This window comes from Lindgomyces ingoldianus (genome assembly GCF_010093535.1).
Source record: "Lindgomyces ingoldianus strain ATCC 200398 unplaced genomic scaffold BDR25scaffold_3, whole genome shotgun sequence".
Taxonomy (NCBI): Eukaryota; Fungi; Ascomycota; class Dothideomycetes; order Pleosporales; family Lindgomycetaceae; genus Lindgomyces; species Lindgomyces ingoldianus.
The window spans coordinates 858,857-874,921 of NW_022985164.1; the positions used below are offsets into that span (position 1 = coordinate 858,857).

At 46.9% G+C, this 16,065-nt stretch overlaps 8 protein-coding genes across 8 annotated transcripts; 4 read left to right on the forward strand and 4 right to left on the reverse strand.

The window, feature by feature from the left end:
• Nucleotides 1-2,817: 2,817 nt before the first annotated feature.
• On the reverse strand, nt 2,818-4,370 carry BDR25DRAFT_375238 (uncharacterized protein). The gene is made up of 4 exons (XM_033697378.1): nt 4,167-4,370; nt 3,613-3,972; nt 3,534-3,552; nt 2,818-3,471 (listed from the first exon to the last, which is right to left on the reverse strand). The coding sequence occupies exons 1-4, from the start codon at nt 4,282-4,284 to the stop codon at nt 2,928-2,930; spliced, it is 1,041 nt and encodes a 346-aa protein (XP_033553184.1). The 5' UTR covers nt 4,285-4,370; the 3' UTR covers nt 2,818-2,927.
• Nucleotides 4,371-5,025: 655 nt separating this feature from the next.
• On the reverse strand, nt 5,026-6,456 carry BDR25DRAFT_339387 (uncharacterized protein). The gene is made up of 3 exons (XM_033693380.1): nt 6,000-6,456; nt 5,498-5,884; nt 5,026-5,446 (listed from the first exon to the last, which is right to left on the reverse strand). The coding sequence occupies exons 1-3, from the start codon at nt 6,246-6,248 to the stop codon at nt 5,141-5,143; spliced, it is 942 nt and encodes a 313-aa protein (XP_033553185.1). The 5' UTR covers nt 6,249-6,456; the 3' UTR covers nt 5,026-5,140.
• Nucleotides 6,457-6,823: 367 nt separating this feature from the next.
• Nucleotides 6,824-7,623, forward strand: BDR25DRAFT_300389 (acyl-CoA N-acyltransferase). Its single transcript, XM_033689362.1, has one exon. It carries the CDS (start codon nt 6,980-6,982, stop codon nt 7,502-7,504), a length of 525 nt encoding a protein of 174 aa, XP_033553186.1. The 5' UTR covers nt 6,824-6,979; the 3' UTR covers nt 7,505-7,623.
• Nucleotides 7,624-7,668: 45 nt separating this feature from the next.
• On the forward strand, nt 7,669-10,546 carry BDR25DRAFT_252277 (uncharacterized protein). Its single transcript, XM_033686167.1, has 3 exons — nt 7,669-7,781; nt 7,869-8,125; nt 8,176-10,546. The coding sequence occupies exons 1-3, from the start codon at nt 7,716-7,718 to the stop codon at nt 10,292-10,294; spliced, it is 2,442 nt and encodes an 813-aa protein (XP_033553187.1). The 5' UTR covers nt 7,669-7,715; the 3' UTR covers nt 10,295-10,546.
• Nucleotides 10,547-11,139: 593 nt separating this feature from the next.
• On the reverse strand, nt 11,140-12,361 carry BDR25DRAFT_339389 (uncharacterized protein; the record flags this gene model as incomplete). Its single annotated transcript, XM_033693381.1, has 2 exons — nt 11,140-12,004; nt 12,092-12,361. The coding sequence occupies 2 exons, from the start codon at nt 12,359-12,361 to the stop codon at nt 11,285-11,287; spliced, it is 990 nt and encodes a 329-aa protein (XP_033553188.1). The 3' UTR covers nt 11,140-11,284.
• A 201-nt stretch (nt 12,362-12,562) lies between these two features.
• BDR25DRAFT_375244 (uncharacterized protein) lies at nt 12,563-13,658 on the forward strand. The gene has a single exon (XM_033697379.1). The coding sequence runs from the start codon at nt 12,969-12,971 to the stop codon at nt 13,563-13,565; it is 597 nt and encodes a 198-aa protein (XP_033553189.1). The 5' UTR covers nt 12,563-12,968; the 3' UTR covers nt 13,566-13,658.
• Nucleotides 12,667-12,929, reverse strand: BDR25DRAFT_300393 (uncharacterized protein). The gene has a single exon (XM_033689363.1). It carries the CDS (start codon nt 12,884-12,886, stop codon nt 12,704-12,706), a length of 183 nt encoding a protein of 60 aa, XP_033553190.1. The 5' UTR covers nt 12,887-12,929; the 3' UTR covers nt 12,667-12,703.
• A 587-nt stretch (nt 13,659-14,245) lies between the features above and the next one.
• BDR25DRAFT_331190 (ThrRS/AlaRS common domain-containing protein) lies at nt 14,246-15,793 on the forward strand. Its single transcript, XM_033692610.1, has 2 exons — nt 14,246-14,551; nt 14,608-15,793. The coding sequence occupies exons 1-2, from the start codon at nt 14,263-14,265 to the stop codon at nt 15,699-15,701; spliced, it is 1,383 nt and encodes a 460-aa protein (XP_033553191.1). The 5' UTR covers nt 14,246-14,262; the 3' UTR covers nt 15,702-15,793.
• Nucleotides 15,794-16,065: the final 272 nt, after the last annotated feature.

Here is a 16,065-nt window from a genome sequence, read left to right on the forward strand (position 1 = left end):
GCCCCGACCCCTGCTGTTACCCCTATTCCCTCATGTATTTAGTCGCACCTTGCCCCCGTAGCTAGGTCGGTAGTTTTCTGATATCCTTTTGTACAAGGCCTATAGGTGTTAATGGCATTCCCAGGTTCCGAGTCCCCACGCACTCCCATATGCCTCTGAGTGGATTCCCACCGCATTCGGACCCATTGTCTTGCCTGTGCCGTTACACATCTAGCTTAAGCTTAAGCTCTACTTGTAACACTATGTTACGATCAGGCTTAACCTTAGCCGCTTGCAGCTATATCAGACTAGAATAGACAAAGAACAATCACCTAGATGCAGCAAGGGACAGAAGAAAGAAGTAGCATGTATATAAGCAGTAACAAATCTCTGCCTTAGAGGGTGTAACAGCGCAGTCAAGACAACAAGTCCGAATGCGGTGTGAATCCACTCAGAGGCATATAGGAGTGCGTGGAGACTTAGAAACCTAGGAATTCCATTAACACTTATAGGCCTTGTACAAAGGATATTAGAAAACTATTAAGCTAGCTAAAGAGAGAGGTGCGACTAAATACTTAGGGGAATAGGGGTACAGCAGGGGCTAGGGCAGGGTTGGGGCAGATTCAAGAACCCTTTAGATATTAGTTTGTTAGGCAACCTAAGATGGAACAATTTAAGCACATTGTTACAAAGGGTAGCGATTTGTCTAATTTGTTTACCTAGACCCTAACTATTTAAAGTCTAAATAAAATGCGTTAGATAAGAGTAGGTTAGCCTATCTTTGTGTATATTATACACTTTTATTTTAACACACTAACGTACTTCATAGGCGAGTTGCTCACACACCTAAGTTGCTTACTTTTACTAAGACCCTACTACACTACTTTTTCTACACTAATGCATTTCTAACAACACTACTTAAATGTGTTAAAGGAATGTTAGATGTAGCTTACACTTTAGGCTCTTAAATAAAATGTAACACTTTCTAACTAACATGCTGCAGCTATTTATAAAGTCTTTTAAAAAATAATAAGTAACTAACACACTAGACAACTTTTCTAAGCTAATTATATAGCTAACTTATAAAAGCTAGATAATAATAAAAAGTAAGTAATTATTTAGCACATACTTAAGCTAAATGTGTAAGGATTTCCCTCTTAGCTAGTAGCTGTAGCTAATATAGCTAATTCTTTACACACTAAGCATAATATAAGCTATGTTAGTATAAACTAGCTTAATATATTTATTAAGTGTTACTTAAAGCTTAAAGTAAAGTTTAAGTGTAAGTATAACTATAAAAAAGCTTTTTATAAAAATTTTATAGTAATTTAAAGCTAGTTTAACTTTATAAAAAATATTAAAGCTAAGTATAGTATTTAGAATAATAACATATACAACTTTAATAAAATAGGGTTTATAATAGGCTAGATATCTACTAGAGCAGTTATTATAAGTTTAGAGAAATAAGAACAGCTAAAAGCAGTCTAGCTAGGTAACTAGAAGTAAACAATAGCTATTTAAGGCATTAATGCTAAAAAGTAAGCTATTCTGCTTTTTATTATTTTTTAAGGTAGTAACTACTTTTTAAACTAGTAAAAAAAAAAAAATTTACTTTAAGATTAAGTTATTATAATTTTTAAGCGCAGCTAGACTACTAATTAGCTTAGTCTAGACTAGTTAAAGCACTTTAACATATATATAAAAAAGTGTACTGTTAGTAGCTACTGTCTGCTAGTTATTAATAGCTATAAAAGCTATAACTTACTTTATTTTTAGTAATACTATAAAAATAATAAAATTATTTTTATTTATATACTTTTTTACTTATTACACCTTTTATAGCTACTTAATGTAGGTTGTTTTACTTTTTTAAAGAAAGCATATAAGCGCTAAGCTAAAAACCTTATACATAACTAGATTACTTATATTATAAAAATAAAGTTCCTACTATGCTTTAAAGTAGCCTATAATGCTATAATTACTTTTAGTAATATCTAAAAAAGGTTTTAAAGCGCTAGATTAGTTCCTTTTAACTTATAATAAGTTATAACTTAATAGGCTTTAATGTAAAGTTACGCACTTTATTACTACTACTACCTATATATAACAAGCTCTAGCAGTTGTAAACTCTAAGTAATACTTTAAAACTTAGGTTATAATTAATGCTTATAAAAATAAAAATTTAGAAGCATATAAATAGTTTACTAACTTTTATAGTTAAGGCATTTAAAAAAGTCTTAAAGAGGGTAGTAATAATTACACATAAGCTAGTATTAGTGTAATAAGAAATTACTAAGCTTTAAGTAGCTAATAAAGCTGCTACATAACATAAATTGCATAAAAGAAAGTAGATTAAAGTAAAAAAGACCTTAATAATTTAAAAAAGCCTACACTTAACAGCTTTAAAGAAGTTTAGGGCGCGCAGTAATAGAAAGAAGGTAAAGAAGTAGGTGCAAGCTAAAGTAAGTAAGCTATCCTAAAGGCGCTACAGACAGTGCAATTAGACTAGGCATAACGCGCAAACATGTAAGCAAGAAGCAGAAGTAGTATCTAAATAATATTCTAGGCTGTACTATACTATATAGTGCCAGAGCAGGTTGTTATAGGCCATAATAGAGTTTGTTAGGGTGGGGTCTTGGCAAAAGTGAGCAACTCGGGTGTGTGAGCGACTCGCCCATGAAGTACGTTATAGTACAATTTACTAGGCAAAGAGAGAAACTATCAAACAGTTAGAGTTGAGAAGGCTGAAGGAGTTGAATGAAGTAGCGTTGAGTTCGGGGAATAAATGTTAGTGATGATTTGTTTTTAAGAACAGTTTATCTGTGAGTCTAATAACTCCTGAGTTTGAAGCTTTAATTGAAGCAAGACTCATATCAAAGTGAGTCTTGAATTAGAAGTTACGATTACCGCCACATTACGGGATTATCCCACTCTACCCAATATCCCTCTCATCTCTCCAACTCTCCAAGATCTTTCGGAACCAATATCGTTCGTAAAATACACTCCTGGCCATTATCTGGACACACATTCGACCGATTCAATTGCTTATCTGCCGGTCCCGTCGGCCCACTCGCATATTTTGCCTGCCCGAACACTTTCACCTGTCTCTTATCACTGGTTGGGTACTCCTGATCTCCCCACCTGCCATTAAAATACAACCAATTCACCGGCGTGGTGCCGGTTGTATCATACGGTGTAAATGAATTGCCGCTAGGCGTATAAGAGTAGTGGTAAGAAGAAAGTAGCGGGTCCCAGAGCGTCCCTTTGTCGGTATGATCTTCGAGGAAGCCAGCTGGGAGATTGAGGTTGGGGATAGTGTGGTCATGTGTCCCGGAGATGGCGTAGTTGGCGTGAGAGCCGTTGGCAGAGTAGACGATGGGGCGCAGACCTGATTTTTCGACGACCGAGTATTTGAAGGCTTCGCCATTGCTGTGTTGGGAGTACCAGATATATTGTGGTACCCCGCTTGAAAAGCGTATCATGTTGTGTTCCCTGCATTAATTATCAGTTGCGCAGAGGTCTTAGAGATAGCCGGTGTTGAGTGTGGAACATACCAATCGCCCACGTGGTTCCCTGATTGGCGTTGGTGTCTTTGAGTCTCAATGTCTGTGAATGTTTGCGGTACGGACTTACCAAACTGTAGGCTCTTAATACCAGCAACGATTCCGCCCCAATTGTAGGCATAAAAGTACATGTAGAAAGCATCCACATTACCGCTACCCTTGTCATTAACAATGACTGCTGCAGTCACGGCATTGTTCGTCTTTCCAGAGCCGTCTAGTTTTACTCCTCTCAGCCAGGCAGGGCTCTTGGTGATGTCGTCTTTCGATGTGAGATAGACATCTTGACTCAGCGTGTTGAGACTGTTGAGATCAAGTGGGTTCGCGACATTAGCAACCGGGGAAAAGTTTATTTCGGGAATGGTGTTTGAGACCTGCGCCCGAATGTCCGATGGGAAGTATTGCTCTCCGGAATAGAGGTAAACGAGTGGTGCTAGGGCAATGTTAGGATTTGAGACACGGATTTTCGTAATCCTTTTCAGGCGAGACAGACGAAACAGAGAGATGAGTGGTAGATATTGGAAGTTTAGTTAGGCGTAAGATCCGGCGGGAAGGCCTTACTACTAAGTTCTCGATCTCTTCCTGAATATTAAGAAATTAGGAGAACCACGGGAAAATAATATTTACCATAATTGAGAACGTAATCCGGAACACCAGTGGGTGCTTGTCGCTGTTGAAGCTTTGGGAGAGCTGTCGCGGGAACGACAAGTGTTGCCGCAACAGAGAGGAGTGGGAAGAAGTGCATGGCGTGAAGCTTTCGAGGGGAGTGCAAGGCAATGATAAAAATTATGACGATGCAGAGTTCTGCTACAATAAATAACGAAACTTGTGAAGACACCCACTACAGCGATGTGACGATGGCAGAACCTCAACCTTATACATTTCAACGCAATAAACCAGGATACCCAGTAAACTCCTAACAACTGCACCCGCTGATCATATTCACAGCATCAGCTGCTTGACTAGGGTTCAGAGCCATCCTGGATACACCTCTCCGTTCCCCTCACACGTCCCAGACGGACATGCACGGTAACCGCCTGCGCTCATTCGCGGCACGCATGATGGACCAAGTTCATTCACCTGCTGCATTCCGGCAGGGTCCAGGGGAGAAATATGCAGTGATCGAATGAGGAAGTTGAAAGGTCGGTGGCGTCGTGGCTAAGTGCGAGTGTGGTGGGGTTCTGAATGCTGCCGAGCTAGGCAGGAGCAAGTAGCGGGAAATGGTTGGGTTGGCAGGGGCTAAATGATGCTGACTGGCTAGAACTAAATTAATTTGCAGCACCGTATGCGTGAACGGAGCCGCCTTGATTGGTACATGCCGACCACAAATGTCGATTTCTGATCCAGAGACTCGAGATTCAGAGCATGTGATAGCAAACTGGAAATGAATCATCGCCTGCCACCCCCTAGGAGAAAAGCCAGCGAACTACTCGCTCTCATGTCACTTTACCTTCCCATCAACAAATTTGGTACACAATCGGTCGAGCATCCATCATGCTGCACTTGTCCGGCTTGGACACAGAGAGAGTGCAGATCCGCAGCGATCAACCCCCAAAGCGGAAGTCAGACTCTACAATGCAGAGCCAAAAGGGGAATGTTGCTCAATATAACAGCTGCTTCTTGGTCCTTTCTGAATCTTGACGCTCTTCAGTTCCACTACTGAGCAATCCCCGGTTACGCAGCTGCTCAACTGGATTGTTTGGTTCACTCGGTTGTTGCTGTCTCGTTCCTTCAGCTGATCTCGCACTAATCGTAGAGTCTATCAAAGCAGACTCCATGTCGTTGGTGTTGGTCCGTGTGCTAGCTACTGAGCGCTCGTAGTCTTTCTCTCCTGCGTACACGAAGCCACTAGAAAAGACATAGGTGAACAGGCCAACAGTCCCAACACTGAGATACGTAATGGCAATCTAGTTCGGATCAGCTATCTCGTTCTTCTAGCAATTCCTTTTTGACCTAACCTTAGAACGATTACTCCATGGGTCATTTCGAATGAATGGCGTACAAACGTACACGGTCAGACCGCTTAAGAAAGTGCACCAGGCGTAGCTCATCGTCATGCTTGGAAATTGCCATATGAAGAGCATGATCCAGTGATTAATTCCCGGTCGTTTCTTATACCGCAGAATAACGCGACGCATACGCTTAAGCTCTATTTCCGGGAGAGAAGAGTTGAGCTGGTCTTTGTTTGGTAGGTCGTCAAGAATGGATTTGGTCTGGATGGAGGTAATTACTGCCCAGATGGAGCAAATGAGCGAAGAAAACCAGAGCGCGTCAGCAGCCCAGATGGGGTTCTCGAATTTCGACCAAGAAAGCGTGGCGAGGGTTGCACCAGCACAGAATGATGCCTAGAGCTGTTCAGTTTCATGACTTAAAGCGACTGGGGAAAGGAGGTTAGAGAGAAAGTCAGAGTAAGTGCATAGGGGAGAGCACGGTCAAATTAGTAGGGCTACTAATACTAACAGCAACTTGAACGGACTGCAGCTCTTGATATTTATCCGCCTTCCAATCCTTCACCCTCGCGACCAGTAGTTTTCGATCGCCATCCGCAGCTCGGATATCCCTGAGAGGCTTCCAAGTGTACAATTTGAACGTACGCCGGTAGGGAGCAGTAAAAATCACAAGAATGACTTGCGTTATGAACACAATCCAGCTGGTCTTGTGCGTAATGTCCTTCGAGGTCGGCGCCCTCGTGCTTGGACCGTTAGACATTATGAAGAACCCTCTAAATTATGGCACGAACGGTTGTTGATAAGCAGGTATGCGATGTGGCTTGCTTCCTACGCCGTGGGTGAGGGTTGCCGGAAGAGAGGAGTGTGCTTGCGGTGATGTGGAGATTTTTGTCAGTGAAGTGCTTGTATTGGCTTGTGCGCCGCGTGGCTGCATCGTGGCTTCCTCAATCCAGATCCAAATAGTTGACTGAGTCCGTGACGTGGAGCAGAGAACCTTTCATACATCCAAAGCGACCCATAGTCTGTCATGCGGTCAATCCTGTGACCGGTCCACCAGCGAATTCAGGGTCGTACAGGCCTTAGTTTAATCTCCGTAGTAATGCACATCAAGGGCGCAAATTTGTAATGCTTCGCAATGCCGCGGAGGAATACTGCAAGCGACTCTAGAGGAAACCTCAGCGGCCTCTTCTAGAAGACAGAATTTATAAGGAGAGAACTCCGAAGCCAGGTCCGAGATTAGTCAGCCACCCAAAGGGAGTTTGAATGGCCCGAATGAGGACTAGGGCTGCAGAAGATACTCCGATGGTTGAAGGCTTGCACTTCCCTGATGTTGAAGTCTTGAATCCGCTTCATTTATTTACGAATGCCTGAGTGGCGTGTGTTTTAGAAAGGGATAGCTATTGAGTCATCGAAACGAATATATACATCTTCCTTCCAGTGGATCCTCATTGTACAATTGCTCTTCTCTGGACGCACGACAATCTCTCAGCCATGGACGCCCCGGAGTATATCATTCTTCCGCACACCCCTAGCGCTCAAGACTATCATGATCTCAGGAAGATCGCCAATCTCACTCCTCCGCCGATGGAAGCGGTCTCCAAAGCTCTTGCCAACTCCTTCGTGTGTTTCTCAGCCTTCGAGCGCAAAGACATGCTCGACGACACAACGCCTAGTCCTGGGCAACATGTAATTGCCATGGGACGATTACTCGGCGATGGAGCGTTGTTCCTGCAGCTCTGCGACATTGCCGTCCATCCCGATCACCAGAGGAAAGGCCTCGGAAAGCGCATCATGAAAGAGGTTATCAACTATGTAGACAAGAATGCACCGCACGCCTACGTGAGTCTCATCGCAGAACCATTGGGGCAGAAGCTATATTCGCAATTCGGATTCGAAGACGTCAAGCCAAGCGCGGGAATGTATCGATGCTTGCGAATTCAGAACAACCCCGAGTTCAAGAGGATGAGAGAGGCCAAAGGCGAGGCGATGATCCGTGGCACAGGACAGAGGTCGTGAGAAGGCTATGTCGAGATGAAGGGAGAGTGGGAGGTGGAGGCGGAGGTGGAGGTATCGGCCATTCACCGAGACACTATGATGCACGGGCCTAATTATCACATCATGTTCGAAACCACAGCTGGGTCTAGTCACCGTCACAGGCCACTCTCTCCTACTTGTTTTATGCTTGAGCCAGACAACATTTGTTGTAGTGTGTGCACATGACACTCCGATGATGATGCCAGCTGTTCGCAGCTCCACTATTGAGCCCTCAGATGGCCCCAGTGCCCCGCTGTCCGTAAGTCGACAGTTCGCGGCAGCCTGGTAGCTGCCAACATGTCCTTTCGGGCTATCTTTTTCAGCCATACTAACGCGCATTATTCAGCTTGAATCCCTTCCCGACGAGCTTCTGCAACTTGTCGTAGTCTCGCTCTCCAGCGGCGACCTCAAGAACCTTGCCCTCGTCTCAAAATGCACCTACTCGCACGCAATAGCCCCTCTCTGGCAGAATGTCTGTCTCATCGACACGTGGAAGCTCCATCTGAACGAGAAAACACGCGGCGTGTGGACAGATCGGGGGCAGGGAGAGCCAGACGAGCACGACGACACCCCAATCATACAGAAACTTTACGTTCTGGCCCGGTAGGTCGCCCTTGCCTTATTCAGTTTGTGCGTGCTAACATGGAACGAAGGAACCCGTTCATTGCGTCCAAGGTCCGAGTCCTGACCCATCGCTGCCACCTTCCCACCCCCAGTATTTATGGTGAACTCCCTCGCATGTATTTCAATGGCCCCAATCTCTCCCGAGACGAACGTCTGCACAAGCTCCTTCGGTTAGCAATACAGAACTTGGTCAACGTCCACACCCTCCGCATCATTTTCGGCCATCTACATGTAACTACGGGACTTTTGGAGGGATTCTTCGATCCTGTGCGGCCCCGGCGCATACCACTTCGCAAACTCTGGCTCGAAAGCTGCTCTCCTTTGGGTGCAGCTCTCGCTTTTGAAGGGCCTGCCCGCACTCCGAATGGATTGGAGAGTGTTCGCATCCGCCGGTTGAGGTTTGAATCTTTCGATGAGGAGACTATGCGCGTGATGAAAGGCTGGGAATGGAGATTGGGTCGTGGTGGGAGCATTGCCCGTCTCCACAATGGCGCTGGGGGCTTCTATTCGTCCACAGTCGAGTTTAGTGGAGATAATCGTTCATCACCCCTTCAGAAATTCACTTCAGATCAGCTATACGCCAAGGCAAAGGAGCTCGACGATGAGATCTGGCAAGGCTTGCCGGAAGTTGAGAAATTCATCCATAAAGAGAATGAGCCTGCACATTCACTGAGGGCACCTTCTACGACGCCGCTTCTACACGTCCTGGATATATCTGCTTCGAGCTTGACTAAGTTAAATCTAGATTGGATTCTCTGGCGCAAGGCTGAAGACGAATCTGCGGATGCCCTCGCTGTTACAATATTAAATAGCCTGTCGAAGCTAAGGTTTCCCAACTTACGCGCCTTCCAAGTCCGCAATGCCGTAGTCGCCCCAACTAGATTGCCTTACGACATGTATCTTCTCGATTCTGGCATTCATGGAACTCCGTTCTTGGACTTCCTCGAGGCTCATCGAAAGATTCAGTGCTTAGCTTGGCCTCTCGACAGGTTCTACTCCCATGCCAAGTCATCACAGGAGATCTTAATCCGAGCCTGCAAGCTAGTTGCACATTTCGGGAACATGCTAATTGATCTCCGTTTAGATTGTTACTACTGCAGAGGAGAGACTTTCACAGACGATAGTGTCGGTCTGGAGGAGGAGCAAGAACGCATACGTCGAAGGCGATTTATCAGTGAATTCGCCCCTTACTTGACCAAAGTCGAGCAGATCAAGCTAGAAGGTGGCATACCACGAGACGAGAAACGCGAGATTCTCCGAGCGTTACACTATTGTCCTCTGAAGAAAATTGTCCTCATCGGCGTATCCTTCCCTGTTGGAAATACATGGGGCTTCCATGGCGAAGATTTGAAGGAAGGCGACGACTGGGAGTCCGATACTGACTCACACAGCCATCTCGAGGAAGAAGACAAAGCAGGCATTCTCTGCACCTATGCCACACGCCCCACAGTCATCGAAAACTTCAAATTCACCCCCTCATTTGGATGGCCATCAGGAGTACCATTCCTCCACACAATCGCAGCCCACCACGCTTCGACCATAACCGAGCTCAAAATTTGTGGATACTCGGGCTCTCCAATTCTCTCAAGCCCTACACCCATCACAAGACCACTCTTGTACAATCTTCGCTGCTTTCACAATCTAAAGCAGCTCGTCATATCCATATGGCTTCCAACTATGTTTGAAGGTCGGAGACGTGATGAAGACATCATACAGTCGTGGATGGACACGCGTTCACCGTCATCCACGGCCCTCGTCGTCGTCACGCCCCCTTCATCCCCAACACCCCCACCTGTGGTCGCCCCAACTACCATCCCCGATGCCCCCTCCCCCGCTGCCCGCCCCCAAGAATTCAACCGTTGGGCTGTCTGTCTCAAAACCCGCTACGCGCCTTCCGCACTCGCATACCGTGTTGCTGGAGATATTGCTCCGCATCTTAGCAACACTGCTAAAGAGCGCAAAGGTGGGGTGAGAGTTCGAGCTAGTTTCTGTCTTGGGAGATGGGTTGACGAGAGGAGGCTTAGTGATATATTTGATTTAGACATCAGAATTGGGAAAGGTGGGCAAGTGCTTGAGTTTGTGGGACCGAGGGAGGAGGGCGAGAAGGGGAGGTGGTGGGATAAACTAGAGTCGAGGAGGTGGTTTTAGTGAATCACCCGGCTCTAGGTAAGGGACATGTGCTTCATTATAGCCATGTGCAGTTTCCTAGCTTCATGTTGTTTTGGTGGGAGGGCTGTTGGAGGTCAATTTCACTACGGCGTAGACTTAAGGGGTTTGAGGGTTTGAAGGTTATTGTAATGGGATTATTCATGCGCATCGGTTATAGTGGCGGCTTTCTGTTTTCTGCCTTAAATTTGCGCGGACGGCGCAGTACACAATAATCCCGAACGCAATTGTACGATGCAGTTAGTGTATGGTGCAATGGCTTTTATGAAACTAATAATTTACTGTAGTACATTCAAATTTGGTTTCAATACCCCGAATATCTTTGCATGGAAGCCAACAAGAGACAAAGAATTACAAAACGGAAAACCCCAGATGACATCATGTCACCCAAAATTCCCCAAAAAAAATTTGCAAAAGGAAAACCTTCCGAAGGGGAGGAACAGGTGGCGTCCCCAGAAGTGTTTTGATGGGGTCTGTCTTTTTTCAGATATTAAGCGCTTCCTAGCTCTACAGTCGAACTGGTGTCCTCGGCTGTAACGGTGAAGTCAATTTAGGGGAGGAAGACAACTTCATTATTTCACTTGAGAACGCCTGCTCTCGTCTTACTGTTGTGGGTTTTAAGAATTTAGAATATTATCGAGTCATGGTTAGAGAGGGGCTTTTGGTGGGTGAAGAAGGTGTGTTTGTATTGTTGGTCGGGCTAACATGGATGAAAGACGCGGCTTTTGTCAATCCAACAACCATTGTTCCATGAAGTTGTTCATCGTTGTCCATAGGAAGTAGATAGCGAAACAAGAAAGCTTCATAGAGTGTTAGAACATAGAAACGGGTATCTCACTAACATTATCAGTCCACTCTTATTCCTCCTACCTACATCATGCTTCCTTCACAATGCGTGCGTAGAGCCCATCGGACGTTCCATCCGCGATGCTGCCGTTGGTTTAACACCTGCTTCTCCGCTCCACCAACAAACTAGCGCGTCTTCCTCCTTTTCGTCCTTTGGCCAGCGTCCCCTCCCTGCTTCACACCATTCACCCGATCATAAACTCTCCAAACCTTCGCATTGCCTAGTTCCGCGCGTCCAACATATGATTCACCAAACCTCTTACCTACCCACTTGATGCGGTACAGCACCTTTCCATTCTCGACTTTGTGCCCCACGATGCGCTTGTATGGCCAATCCCAGCTCCATTCCGAACCCCGCTCTCGCTTTTTGGCCCACTCACCCCAACCTTCTCTGGCCTCCCCATTCTCCTGTTCATACTCAAGGGCCCATTGTCGGAAGAAACCTGCGATCCAAGGTTCCTGCCCGGACGAGCAGTCACCTAGGTCGTACTCACGAGGCGGGAAGCGTGCAGCGTCTGGTGCTGGGGTTTTAAGTTCCAGGCCATAGAAAGCGTACGCAGAGGCGGTGTCGACAGCGAGGAGGAACGGATCCAGGAATTCTGCGAGATCAACAGCCGGGTGGTATTGCCATTCGAACTTGGTCAGCGTCTGTTGGACGTGGTTGAGTAGCTTGCTTTTGGCTGATTTAGATAGCTTGAAGAAGTCGTCATCCTCCGCTAATTCTATTAGAGCATCATGGATGCTTCTCGTCATCTCTCGAGCGCGGACCGTGAGCAGAAGCGGCTCGTCGATATGTGCCCTCTCCCAGTACGCGCAGAGATCACAAGAGTCAGGATGAAATGGGAACTGCGCCTCGCACCATAGAAGGGAGCAACCGAGCTAATTCGTACGGAACATTTCGATGCAGTCCTTGCAGAAGATATATTAACATACTAGTTTGACGGAAATGACCTGGGAGCCGCCGAGTGGTGTGTCGAAGTAGTCCTCGAGGCAGATTGGGCATCGCTGCCCTGCGTTCACCGGCTGTCTACTAGTTCGCAGGGTGGCAACAGTGCGAGGACAAGCTCCAGGACGCTTCTTCTGAGGGAATGTCTCCGGTGTCCTGTCGCTTCGAGTAGATATTCGCTTTCGAGCTGAGGTCCATGTTTTTGGAGGATCGGGGCTGAGGTTAGATGCCAATGAGACCCGGGAGGAAGTAGCCATGATGGATAGCAAGTGCGGTAGGCCCAGTGCAACCCTCAGGAAGCAACGATTGATGGGGACAGAACACCTCCACCGCCCTCCCCTATATAAGCGCTCAAAGTCAAGATGCAATTATTTCAAAGCAAGAAACAAGAGGGCAATTGAGACGTAAGAGACGTCTTATATTTTGAGAACGGCCAGTGTGGCACGCTTTCCCGATGTCGAACTGCGACTGCCCTGTCCGGTGAGCTTCTCCGCGCTTTCTCATTCCGGGTCTGCAACTGGAGCTGTGTAGGAGAGCAAGGCAGGTGGAATTAGATGAGGGGAGCTGCTGAAAGAACAGCTGTTTGTCTCCAACATGCACTATGCCGTTGTTGTATGACATGACATGGTCTTTGGAGAGCGGTGGTGAGGGGCAGATGGGTTGGAGGAGGCATAAAGGCAATATCGCGTTGTTGCAGGACAGTAGACCACCGTAGAAGGCAGGGCGGTGAGTTGGCTAGGGCTCCAGCCATGCACCGTGAGAGGAGCGAGTCTTGTCCTCATACGCTTCCTTTGTTGCAGCAGCCGGGAAGGAAGACCAGAATCGCAGAGCCAGGTACCATATTTCCCATTCCTCGGCCACCCAATGCCCAGCACAGACGATAGTTATGCCATGATCCTTTGCAACCACTTAGCCACCCTCTCGACGTTGGCCGGTCGGGTAAAGGACACCTTTACTGGTCAATTCGTTCGGTGTCCAAAACTGCTACTGGGCTTCTTGCAGTGCCCCAGCCACCCCTTGACCATTAAATACGTTCATTGCCGCAACAACCTGAATGTCCTAATTCCCCTCGATTATTTCCCCGGTTCCACACTCCTGTTCGCTTTGGCGCAAAAGAAGTGGACGAAGCATGCACACGCGACCAATTCTTCCAATTCTTCCAATATTCCACCACGATCCCACTTTATAGCTTTGACACGTATACAGTTCTGGACATCCATTCCAATAGGCCTTGCTAAAAGCTGTGTTCCATCCTACGATCAAGTGTTCATCGCAGGACGCGTAGCTCGAGAGAACAAGGGTGCCTCTTCGAACCCGACGTCTGTCGAGTGTCCATGGTCTATAGAGGGAGAATACGGTACATGGAAGTATGATGATGGGCGTTCGAGAGTTTTCGTGGGTGTCGAAGGGGTTCGACTTCGGATCGTCTTCGGAAACGCCTGTTGTATCGTAGACTCTTGAGGTTGAAGTAACACTTGGGACAACTCTTCCCACTAAAGAAATCCCCGGATTGTACTCAGCATATCGAGGGACATAATAGAGGATAGGTGCGTCTGGGCCTTGGGAAGAAGGATTGATGAGATCAGTCGTTTCTGCATAGTTAAAGAAGAGCGGCGCATTAGCGCATCATAAGTGAGCAATAAGCAGAAGAAAAAGCAGTACGCTTTCAGGACCAGTGATTACCTTACATCATCGAAGTCCATCATCCTAGGAGGCTCGATGCTCCTCGTAGAGGTCTTGCAGTTTGTGAACCGTAGTAAAGCCATCTCGAACTTCCAAAGAAACATCATACACAGGCTGCAAGGGCTGAGTCAACAAAATAGTTTTAGTATAATTTCCAGCCTTGAACTTATCCTCGAGGTGTTTTGTCGCTGCTTGAACATTCGTAAAGCTAGAGATGCTAGTCAGCACCAGAGAAGAATGGGACCGAGGCTAGGCTACATTAAGTGTAGCCTCGGGCTGTCCCTGTCTCAGCCACCATGAAGTCAATAACACGCCCTATGAAAAATACTTAAGGAAGGTCATTAAAAAGTCCTGCATTATTCGGATAACAAGAGGCGTAGGGCAGGCGATACAGCTATTTACCTGGATTAAGCTGACGTAAGTGTGACTCTTCCTATTTCTCAATCTTTCATCCACCTCGCCTTTACTTACTTCTATGTCAATCTTTGTGCGCCGTCCCTTGCTTCCTTCAGCCCCCCACTATCGCCCTTTTTTCACAGCTATGGCTATCGCTGGACCACCCCCAAGCATTGTAGGCGCTTTGCGTTGCCAAAGAGACTCTTATCTTCAGACCCTCCAGACCGAGGTTGTTTCGTGCAGTGAATACTCGCCTCAAACAAACGGCAACTCGAAATCAAACAAATCCACGGACCCCAAGAAGTCGGTCCAAAATGGGACTAAGGCATGGTTGATTGAGTTTCGTGACTCCATTCTCTTTCCAGAAGGCATGCCTGCTTCCAAGACTAATCCCATTGGGACTCTCAAATTAATAGAACCCCAGGCGGCGGACAACCAACTGACCACGGCTCTATCACCCCTCTTACCCTGGCCTCATCCGAGTCAATCCCCATCACATCAGTCCAACGCCATGGCCTACGCTGCGTGCATCTCTCGCCCCAGCCCTTAGACCCAGGCACCCTAGTTCGGCAGGACGTGAACTTCAAACGACGATGGGACCACATGCAACAGCACACCGGCCAGCATCTCCTCTCTGCGATCATGGATTCTATGAACCTCGACACGCTCAGTTGGAGCATGGGCGCGGACGGCGAAATGAACTACGTCGAAGTAGTCCGCAGACCGACCAACGACGAGATCCGTACTATCCAAGAAAGATGCAATGCAGCCATACGCCAAAATTTACCAATCACGGTAGAGACGCCAAATGACGCCAAAGTAGACAGTCTACCCGAAGACTACGATCAAGAAAAAGGAATTGTGCGGGTCATCAACATTGGCGGTTTAGACTCGAATCCATGCTGTGGGACGCATCTTAAGCAGACATCGCATATTTCTCTAATACTGCTTCATCATACCCAAACGGCTCGTTCGACGACTTGTCGTCTGTACTTCACAGCCGGAGATCGCGCCATCAATCTCGCTGCTGAATCTATCAACTCGCTTCGCTCCATCTCGGTATCACTGTCCTGCGGAAATGCGCCTTCAGATGTCCAATCCAACGTAGCGAAACTAGGAGAATCAGTTGCAGAAGCACGGCAAAAAGAAAAGAAATTGCTAAAAGAGATCGCCAAGTTCGAAGGTGATCGGATAAAGGCTGTTCTGGAGACGCAAAACCGCGCATTCAGTCACCGAGGCACAGACGGCCTTGACTTCGTAAACCTTATCTGGACTGAAGTCAAGGAGGCAGCGAAGGAGCGTGGTGTGGTCGTGTTGGCTTCGGGAGAGGGCAAGTCCGTAGGACACCTCATGATTATCGGGCAGGAAGACCTTGTCGAACAGCTTTCTGCGAAGGTCAAAGTAGTTGTGAGTGGCATCAAAGGAGGCGGCAAAGGTAAATGGCAGGGGAAAGTGCAGACTTGGAAGAAGGGAGAGATTAAAGCTTTGAAACAACTTGTCGAAGGTTTCGAAAACTAGAGTTCGATACATATAGTCGTCTACTCGAGCATCGTGAGACCATCACGACAATGTCCTCCTTTCAACTCATAAATTTAGATAGTCGGCAACATGGCCATATAAAATAGTGGGTTCCAAGCATAGGCGACCATGGGGTATATAAACGACCGTTTTCTCTGGTAATAACCCTCATCACCCCCAAATACCCGGATTCCGGGATTATGGTTCCTCCCTTCTTCTCAAATATCCACAGGAAACGAAAATGTATCTACAAGAAACGAGGGTCCATTTACACGCATAATCCCGGTAAAAGCCCACCTAGATTGACCCACCTGAACGTCACCCAAAGTCGGCGACGGATCGAGTGTTTTTCATGCCTCATGCC

What these genes read in the sequence shown, in the direction of transcription:
- BDR25DRAFT_375238 (XM_033697378.1), bottom strand. Translation starts at nt 4,284, where the DNA reads ATGCACTTCTTCCCACTCCTCTCTGTTGCGGCAACACTTGTCGTTCCC. An exon ending in GGATTACGTTCTCAATTATG is followed by an intron (nt 3,973 to 4,166) that starts GTAAATATTATT and finishes ACATTGCCCTAG; the next exon opens with CACCACTCGTTTACCTCTAT.
- BDR25DRAFT_339387 (XM_033693380.1), bottom strand. Translation starts at nt 6,248, where the DNA reads ATGTCTAACGGTCCAAGCACGAGGGCGCCGACCTCGAAGGACATTACG. An exon ending in TGCAGTCCGTTCAAGTTGCT is followed by an intron (nt 5,885 to 5,999) that starts GTTAGTATTAGT and finishes GAACAGCTCTAG; the next exon opens with GCATCATTCTGTGCTGGTGC. An exon ending in CATGGAGTAATCGTTCTAAG is followed by an intron (nt 5,447 to 5,497) that starts GTTAGGTCAAAA and finishes GATCCGAACTAG; the next exon opens with ATTGCCATTACGTATCTCAG.
- BDR25DRAFT_300389 (XM_033689362.1), top strand. Translation starts at nt 6,980, where the DNA reads ATGGACGCCCCGGAGTATATCATTCTTCCGCACACCCCTAGCGCTCAA.
- BDR25DRAFT_252277 (XM_033686167.1), top strand. Translation starts at nt 7,716, where the DNA reads ATGATGATGCCAGCTGTTCGCAGCTCCACTATTGAGCCCTCAGATGGC. An exon ending in GCCCCAGTGCCCCGCTGTCC is followed by an intron (nt 7,782 to 7,868) that starts GTAAGTCGACAG and finishes CGCATTATTCAG; the next exon opens with CTTGAATCCCTTCCCGACGA. An exon ending in AAACTTTACGTTCTGGCCCG is followed by an intron (nt 8,126 to 8,175) that starts GTAGGTCGCCCT and finishes CATGGAACGAAG; the next exon opens with GAACCCGTTCATTGCGTCCA.
- BDR25DRAFT_300393 (XM_033689363.1), bottom strand. Translation starts at nt 12,886, where the DNA reads ATGAGGACAAGACTCGCTCCTCTCACGGTGCATGGCTGGAGCCCTAGC.
- BDR25DRAFT_375244 (XM_033697379.1), top strand. Translation starts at nt 12,969, where the DNA reads ATGCCCAGCACAGACGATAGTTATGCCATGATCCTTTGCAACCACTTA.
- BDR25DRAFT_331190 (XM_033692610.1), top strand. Translation starts at nt 14,263, where the DNA reads ATGTCAATCTTTGTGCGCCGTCCCTTGCTTCCTTCAGCCCCCCACTAT. An exon ending in CTCCATTCTCTTTCCAGAAG is followed by an intron (nt 14,552 to 14,607) that starts GCATGCCTGCTT and finishes ATAGAACCCCAG; the next exon opens with GCGGCGGACAACCAACTGAC.